We start from the raw sequence: 8,083 nt of genomic DNA on the forward strand, positions 1-8,083 counted from the left end.
GAGAGGGAGGGGGGGAGGATGGGGCAGGATGCGGGGGTGTCGGTGTTCCAGGGGGAGGAGGAGGGGGTGAGGCATTTGTATATGCAGAAGGGGGATTTTGGGCCGGGGGTGGAGAGGGGGTTAGATTTGTTGTGTCCGGTTTATAATGTGTTTGATTTGGTGCCGGAGGGGAGGGGGAATTGGTATGCTGGGAATGAGTACATGATGCGATCTGGTGTGTAGGGGGATGAGATGCTTTTCGACGTTGAGGGCAGTGCGGAGAATGCAGGAGTGATAATGAGATACGAACCATTGCAGTACTTCATATTCTCTGTGTAGGATTCATCGCGAAAATCTAGGGTAGTGACCTGAAATCATTAAACCAGTGACAAGCAGTAGATTAACCCCCTTTCCTCCCTTGGAATTTTACTCCGCACACGTAAGCAATTCCGCAAATCCGAAATCCAGCGCCACCTTCTTGCTCGACGTTTCGGGGCCGTCAAGTCCAGCAGACTAATACAGAAGTTCTGGGAGAAATTGCTACTACTGTACAAGAATCGATAGATTCCCAGCATCGTCAGTTTATTCTCCACTTCCGCCACAACGTGCGACGCTAGAGTGGCTTTGAGCTTGCCGTCGCCGGTTAGGGCGGAGTCCACTCATTTCTGGACTTTCAGCGCGCGTCGAAGCGCTTCGAGCTCGGTGAATCGGTCCTCGAGTAGTTCGCACAGCGAGACTTGGGGTTCCATATCGGGTTCTGCATCCATTGCGGCGGCTGCCTGATCGGCCAACTCCCGTTGTGTATTTGGTGAGGCCGGGCTCTCGAAATCCTCTTCTCCGTCCTCGTCCACCTCCTCCCTAGAATCCCCTTCCAACTCATATATCTGCGAATTGAGATCACATTCACATTCCTCTTCACAGGACTCCGGATCAAAATACCGTTCCTTTTCTTCTGTCGGTTCGTCCAAAAGCGCTGGGTTGATTTCGTGCTCCTCAACGATAATTGGCAGCCTTTCGCCCATCTTCGCGGGCGAAAGAACAGAGAATGTGTCTTGTTGCTGGACGTCTGCGGGTCCTCCTTATCTCTTGCCGTCACTAAGGTCTACCTCGATTTCAGGCACTAGAGCCATGCTTGACTCAGTTAACGGCGTATCGACGGTGGTCAGGGTGGGACATTCGTCCGGCATCTCGAAGGTTTCTTGCTCGATTCCTGAGAGGATCTCCGAAAGCCCTAGGACGTAGTAGGGGACGGAGGAGATATTGGAAATGGTAGCACCCATTTAGGGAATATCGGGATCGGAGCCGTTGGGCCAGCTATAATTATTTGTTTTGGCCGGGCGGCTCACAGAGTCGAGTTGGTATTGAAGGGGATTCGGTGGATTTGCAATCTAGAGGATTTGCTGTATAGTTGAATGATCTTGAAGGATGGTTCTTAAGGCCACCATCCTCTCTTCTTTGGCATATTATATATATCCCGCCATCTAGAACTCCTGCAAAGCCCTTACCCAGATGAAAGAGGATATGTGCCGCGGAGACAGCTCACTGCTCATAATTGAGACCGTCGTAGATAGCAGAGGGTTTCTGATAATCTTTCTGGGCCTGGTCTTACCATTTACCAAAGCTCAAACAATGTCGTGATACATGTCCTGGAATCTTCGCTCAGCTTGTGCTCGGAACGATATCTCCATACAACAATGAGCAGTCTACCCAAACGGATAGAAGCCACGGCCACACTGTGAGCTCTGTCCTAGATGCTATTTGGAGCCAAGCTGAGATGACTGGGATCCAGTGACTATTGAGGCACTGGATGGTTCTCAAAAATCAAACGGTGTGTCGGTAATTAGAGCCTGGTGGCATCATGGAATCTCGCCGGACATTGGACACCAAAGTATTGCGGACATGATTACGCATCACAACACTAATTCAACATGCTAAACGATTGCATACTTTCATGATTGACGGTGTTCAGTTACTGGTAGAATTTATTGTAAGAATGGCGAAGACGGTGATGTTGTCCGGCATTGATACGTCGATTGTGGAGCCAGGCATCCTCGGGAAGTTCCGGACGCAGGATGCTCGGCGCTTCAACTTCATCCCAAGATTTTGTTGCTTCCCCCAAGCTGTTCATCCAATTTACCTGGACATCTCCATCCTTCTCAAAGCAGCTCGTCATGCTGCGCGCCGCTCTTTTACGGAGTAGAGGAGCTCCATTGAGGGTCCTTGGGAGCGCCCAGGGAGCCCAATGGCAGCCGGTTGCGCAGCGATTTGTTCTCGCTCAGAACTCGGTATGACCTCGCGGATCACACGAACCAACGCCATCCTAACGAACAGCAGACATCTCGAAGGGCCTTCGCCAGCAAAAATCCTGATGAGACGGTTCTACCTGGGTCTAAGAGCTCGAAAGCAAGCGTCGAAACGGCGCCTCCGGACCCAAGGCTCTCTCCGGCTAATGGATCGCCCTCCCAACTCGATGGGCAACCTGTCCCCAGAACACCACCTTCACCTGCCGAAGTGAAAGCTGCTAGATCTCCATCAATCCCCCCGACTCAACCGCCGACTGGCACCGGCACTGCCTCCGTTGCTCCTCCGATTAAGCCTCGTAAGAAGAGACGCCCGTTGCGTTTCCTCCTGTTGACCGCCCTCCTTTCGGCCCTTGGATATGCTGGCGGTGTCTACTATGCGCTTGTATCGGACAACTTTCATGATTTCTTCACGGAATACGTCCCGTTCGGCGAAGACGCTGTTGGGTATTTCGAAGAGCGGGAATTCCGGAAACGGTTCCAACCAGCAGGCTCTCAGCCCCGTCTATATCAGCAAGTGCGTGGTGAGAGTAAGGTCAACATTCCCGAGCGGAGCGGCGTATCTTCCAAATTGGTCGATGAGGCGACAAGAAAATCGAGCGATTTGGGAGCCAAGGGCCGGCATATGAGCGCTTTGGAGGATCCATCAGCAGGAAAGTCGAAGCCAGCACCTGCTGCTCCAGTGACCCCTGAGGCACAAAAAGCAGCCCCAGAGTCTACATCGCATGCGCTTCTACCTACGGACAATGCCAGTCGGGAGAAAACAATCCCGGCTGCAGAAACACCCAAAGCCGAGGCTGCGAAACCTGTTCAATTGCCTTTGATTGACCACATCAACATTGAGGGCGCGGAAGAAGCAGTCATTCAAGATGTTGTCAAGGTGGTTAACGACATCATTGCGGTAGTCAATGCGGACAACGCCACCGGGAAGTATTCTACCACGATCCAAAAGGCCAAGGAATCAATCGCCAAGGTCCGAGAGGACCTGATTGCAGCGAAGGTGACGACTGAGCGCAACACGGAAGAACAATTGAAAGCGCTGCACTCCGATTTCGACGCTGCAGCCAAGGAGTTCCTCCGACGACAGGACGAAGCGATCCGGGAGGTCGAAGCCAAATGGCGGGACGAGTACGAGTCCGAGCGTGAACTGCTCAGCAAGAGCTATCAAGACAAACTCCGCTGGGAATTGGACATTGCCGAGAAACTCCACGAACAGAAGCTGAAGAACGAGCGTCTCTCACTCGCTATTGGACTGAACGACCAGTTCGCCGAGAGTGTCCGCAGTCACGTCGAGAGCGAGCGAAATGGTCGTCTCGGCCGTCTTTCGGAGCTCGAAGCCGATGTCAAAGAACTCGAAAAGCTTACTGGCGAATGGAATTCCGTCGTCGACTCCAACTTGCAAACCCAGCATCTTATCGTCGCCGTCGAAGCCGTCCGCTCCAACATCGAGAGGGCCGACCGGCCCCGGCCATTCATCAACGAGCTTGTCGCCCTCAAAGAAGTGGCGAGCAACGATCCGGTCGTGAACGCCGCCATTGCCTCGATCAACCCGGCCGCATACCAGAAGGGTATCCCCACCCCCGCGCAACTCATCGATCGCTTCCGACGCGTGTCCGCCGAGGTGAGGAAGGCGGCGCTGCTGCCGGAACATGCTGGCGTTGCGAGCCATGTGGCCAGCCTTGCGATGAGCAAACTCATGTTCAAGAAGCAGGGACTGCCGGTCGGAGATGATGTGGAGAGCATCTTGACAAGGACGGAGGCCCTTCTCGAGGAGGGAAACCTAGATCGGGCCGCGCGTGAGATGAACGGGCTGAAAGGATGGGCGAAGACGTTGAGCAACGATTGGGTTGGGGAGTGCAGAAAGGTGTTGGAAGTGCGACAAGCGCTTGATGTGAGTACCGGCAATCCCCTTTTAAATATGAGACACTACTGACACATCACCAGGTCATCGCTACGGAAGCCCGATTGAAAAGTTTGCTTGTAGATTAGGGGTTATGTACAATATCAGCGCGAGAACGAGCGACAATCGGTACACGCCTGGATCAAGTGGATTCTTCTGTACTGTACCTTACGGTTCAATTAGATAGATGGATTTTGCAGTAACAAAACTTGTACATGTATGAGGCATTGTATATCTTCATCTCCTGCATGGTGATCCATTACACGATGCTCCGTTCGCTTTCCGAAATGGTTGCCAAGCGGACGGAAGCTCGGAGACTTTCATGTGACATTAGATCTGATGTGAGGCTGAACACCCTGTCTCAGCCTCAGCTCCACATGTCATCAACAACCAAGTCAACTTCGACGACACTCAACATTTATCCTGTTTCCTCAAACACTTCCACTTATCCGTCAGCACCACACCAATCACCATGGAAGTTCTCGATACCGCCGTCGAGGCCGTCCGCCCATACGTCAAACCCATCACCCACAACCTCCCAACCTTCATCTTCGACGCCGGCACCTCCCTCATCGGGCCCCACTGCTACAAGACCCTCCTCCTCGACTTCGACCCCTTTCAATCCCCCGAATGCCTCAAACTCGCCACCAGCAAAGCTCTCGGCCTCGCCATCATCGCCTCCTCCTCCGTCGTCAAGCTCCCGCAGCTGATCAAGCTCGCCAAGTCGCGCTCCGCCGAAGGGCTCTCCTTCACCGCGTACGCGCTCGAGACCGCCGCGTTCATCATCACCTGCGCGTATAATGCGCGCAGCGGGAACCCGTTCAGCACGTACGGCGAGAGCGCGTTGATCAGCGTGCAGAACGTGGCGATCGCGACGATGATTTTGCATTTTAGCGGGAAGAAGCTGGAGGCGCAGGCGTGGTTTGCGGGGGTGGGGTTCGCGGTGTCGGCGTTGCTGGGAAAGGGGGTGGTAGGGGATGAGGCCATGGGGTATCTACAGGCGGGGGCGGGGGTGTTGAGTATCGCGAGCAAGGTGCCGCAGATCTGGACGATTTATAAGGAGGGTGGGACAGGGCAGTTGAGCGCGTTTGCGGTACGTTCGGAAAACGCGACGTGATGCTAGACTAACAGTGTATTTAGGTGTTCATGTACCTGATCGGCTCCTTGTCGAGGGTCTTCACCACACTTCAAGAGGTTGATGATCCGATCATCCTCTACGGGTTCATTGCCGGGTTCATTCTGAACGGCATTCTGGCAGTGCAGATGGTTTATTACTGGAATGGGTCCAGTAAGACGAAGGCCAAAACCACGACGTCCAAAAAGAGGCAGGCTGCAATTAAGGGGAAAGAGCCGGTTCCTGTTGCTTCATCCACGACAACGCGCTCCAAGGGCACCCCCTCGAGGAGGAAGGCTTAATTCATTTTCAGACGCCTCTGATTTTGGTACATTTAATTTAATGGAACTGGTTGCTGACGTTCCTGTAGACTAAATGTTTAATACTTCTGATTTACTGATTCACTTGGGTGTCCTTCATGCTTTTTGTCAAATTGGAAAAGAGAACCCAACCTTCGACGATCGAATGGCGCATCTCGCAGGACCAACTCGGCTCCATTTCTCAGGCATTCTGCTTTCGCCTGTACTCCAATGCCTCGAGCGCAGCTGTTCGTCTGGAGACCCCTTAGCCACCTTGCCGACGAATCTCCCCCCCTCACACATGAAACCGGTCTTGTTCCAATTCTCTGTTCCAAATCGTTTCACAATGTGTTTCAACGAATGTTTCGATCCTTTCTTGCAGAGGGGAATGCCCATAACTATGTATATCTGCACCAGGAAACCCGTACCATCGAAGTCCAAAACCTCTGCACGTCGATGAGCATACTTAGGAATAGGGGACGAACGGTGGGGTGATCGATGACTCTAGGTGGCATGGAAACCACGGGAGAATGGAAAGGGGTCGTTTATTATGGACGCTAGCCACCAACCCATCCAAGGGCCATGGCGGTCGAGTATCGGTGTACACTATGTAGATTTGGCCAGTCTGTCCTTCGCATCATCGCCCATGCATTCCATTCATTTTCACAGGAGAGCCACTGGGTACTTATATTTGTTACGAACACGCGGCCTGCTCTCAGCATTGTATTGACAACAATGATTCGAAACACTAATAACCGTTGGTGACACTAGAAAAATAACTTCTGTTTCCCCTTTCTGCAAGCCGCAGACCCTCGCCGTTCTCAGCCGTAGTGCATACGCCCTTTGATGTTCTTTCTGACTGGATCTTGTATCTATCTATGCAGCTGATTGACTCCCAGTTATGATGTGTAGCAAATCCCACGTTTTGTATGGTGAGATGAACTCGTTGATTGAATCAAGTGACTCAGAAACGCTACCCGTAAGTGCAAATGAAGACACCCGACCATGACGCCAAAGGCATCGTCTCCACGGGTCAGCCATGGCACCAAGACCTCTTGCTACATGCATGCATGCCCGGTGCTTGATGTTGGGTCGAAATATGCCTGATTAAACATCTGCACAGAAGCAATCGCTAGATACATGCAGGCCCACGCAGCCACTGCCATCCCTTGAAACTTGTCTGCCGTGGCACTACCTGGCCCTCTGGTGCCTCGCCTACTTTGTGAGGCTCTTTTTTGTTGTGTCGATCTTCAACTTCTTGTTTGCGTTGCTTCGATCGTTTGCGGCCTTCCTCTATTGATTGTGTCAGGTTAGCTACCTTATGTAGCATACGGAATAGTATTTTTCAACCTACCGTGTCCCCATTGGGCGATTCACCAGGACTTCGAGTTTTATCCTGTCCATCACGACTTTGCAGACGGGTTTCCGTTCCTTGACCTAAATCGGTACAGGTGCTCCGTCGGAGATGGTGGTGCTTATCCTCATCGTCTGGAACACTTCCTCGATAGGGGACACACAATCTAGTGTGTTTTCATCCTTGTTCGCAAGGTCCAGATCACTGGATATCACCAGGCCTATGGTGTGCTTCGCTCTACATAGGTCCCTAGATTAAATTAGCCTGGGCTTCTTCAGTATTCACAGGCGTATGTCGCAAGAAAAGTTTGGGTGCGCTGAAGTGGATATAAGAGATGGACGGAGCTTACGAGGAGTTGCCAACTCCTCGCCTGGATATGGGATTCGCTATAGAAACCCCTCTTTATAAACCTATCATATCCTACGGACTACAGCTTATCGTAGGCGATCGAGAAGTCCCGGATGGCATTCCGGAACTTCTCGATATGTATAACTTCGTGGTCGTTGATCAAGGATAGGTCTTTCTTGCCGCTCATTGAGAGAGCATGGTTAGGAAGTGATCCACTGAATGATTGGAGTCTGTGAATAGGCTAGCGAACTGTAGATGTCGTAGAGTAATCATGTTGTTCAGGGCCGTGCTGTTTGTGGCCGTGTTGGTCGTTGCCGTCATGTCCATACCGGTGTCGTCCGTATTTCCAACTCCAGGAGTTGATTGCCTGTCTGCCATCTTCGCTCTTGAATTCGAAAATGAAGCAGACACCAGAGTTCCAAAAATGTCAAATTGGCTTTGCCAGAGCCAGATCTCACTCCAAACAAAACATGCATGTGGATTATCTGCTATCTTCCCATTTGATAAACCACATGGCCTCCTCCACATACTGTGGAGGCCTCTCCTGTATCACATGCCTTTCACAATGCCTCTCCCCATGAAGTTAAGGAAAACTGTACCTCCACAAGGGTAGACTCTGTATTGAGAAAAGAAATATGAATTTATATGATACGCGGCATCGCCTAAATAATCTCGAAATGGAGGTCATGTTGGAGGAGGCAAGGTTGGAGTTCAGTCATTTCAGTTGGAAATAGGCAAGTAGAGAAGGCTACACTAGAGGTCAAATGCGACCTGGGCTCCACTGATAAC

General features: G+C 51.8%; 4 protein-coding genes across 4 annotated transcripts in view; 3 read left to right on the plus strand and 1 right to left on the minus strand.

Annotated features, from left to right (window-relative positions):
- The window catches only part of P152DRAFT_469368 (DUF899-domain-containing protein), a gene marked incomplete at both ends in the record, with an annotated part of 750 nt that extends 528 nt beyond the window's left edge, over positions 1–222 (plus strand). Inside the window, one exon of the mRNA XM_033680893.1 lies at positions 28–222. Within this exon, the coding sequence (XP_033538477.1) occupies positions 28–222 (195 nt within the window). The remainder of the gene's footprint in view (positions 1–27) is intronic.
- Positions 163–1,259, minus strand: P152DRAFT_477935 (uncharacterized protein; the record flags this gene model as incomplete). Its single annotated transcript, XM_033681619.1, has 2 exons — positions 163–1,037; positions 1,086–1,259. The coding sequence occupies 2 exons, from the start codon at positions 1,257–1,259 to the stop codon at positions 639–641; spliced, it is 573 nt and encodes a 190-aa protein (XP_033538478.1). The 3' UTR covers positions 163–638.
- An 883-nt stretch (positions 1,260–2,142) lies between these two features.
- P152DRAFT_477936 (uncharacterized protein) lies at positions 2,143–4,318 on the plus strand. Its single transcript, XM_033681620.1, has 3 exons — positions 2,143–2,264; positions 2,314–4,170; positions 4,224–4,318. Exons 1-3 carry the CDS (start codon positions 2,151–2,153, stop codon positions 4,266–4,268), a joined length of 2,016 nt encoding a protein of 671 aa, XP_033538479.1. The 5' UTR covers positions 2,143–2,150; the 3' UTR covers positions 4,269–4,318.
- Positions 4,319–4,649: 331 nt separating this feature from the next.
- On the plus strand, positions 4,650–5,595 carry P152DRAFT_477937 (polyketide synthase; the record flags this gene model as incomplete). Its single annotated transcript, XM_033681621.1, has 2 exons — positions 4,650–5,272; positions 5,320–5,595. Coding segments are annotated over 2 exons (899 nt in total), but the record flags the coding sequence as incomplete, so codon positions are not given.
- Positions 5,596–8,083: the final 2,488 nt, after the last annotated feature.

The sequence above is a fragment of the Eremomyces bilateralis genome (genome assembly GCF_010015585.1).
Source record: "Eremomyces bilateralis CBS 781.70 unplaced genomic scaffold P152scaffold_1, whole genome shotgun sequence".
NCBI lineage: Eukaryota > Fungi > Ascomycota > Dothideomycetes > Eremomycetales > Eremomycetaceae > Eremomyces > Eremomyces bilateralis.

Excerpts from the sequence above, each read along its gene's own strand:
- P152DRAFT_477936 (XM_033681620.1), top strand. The coding sequence starts at position 2,151 with ATGCTGCGCGCCGCTCTTTTACGGAGTAGAGGAGCTCCATTGAGGGTC. Across the intron at positions 2,265-2,313 it reads TTGTTCTCGCTCAGAACTCG|ACATCTCGAAGGGCCTTCGC; the intron begins GTATGACCTCGC and ends AACGAACAGCAG. Across the intron at positions 4,171-4,223 it reads AAGTGCGACAAGCGCTTGAT|GTCATCGCTACGGAAGCCCG; the intron begins GTGAGTACCGGC and ends ACACATCACCAG.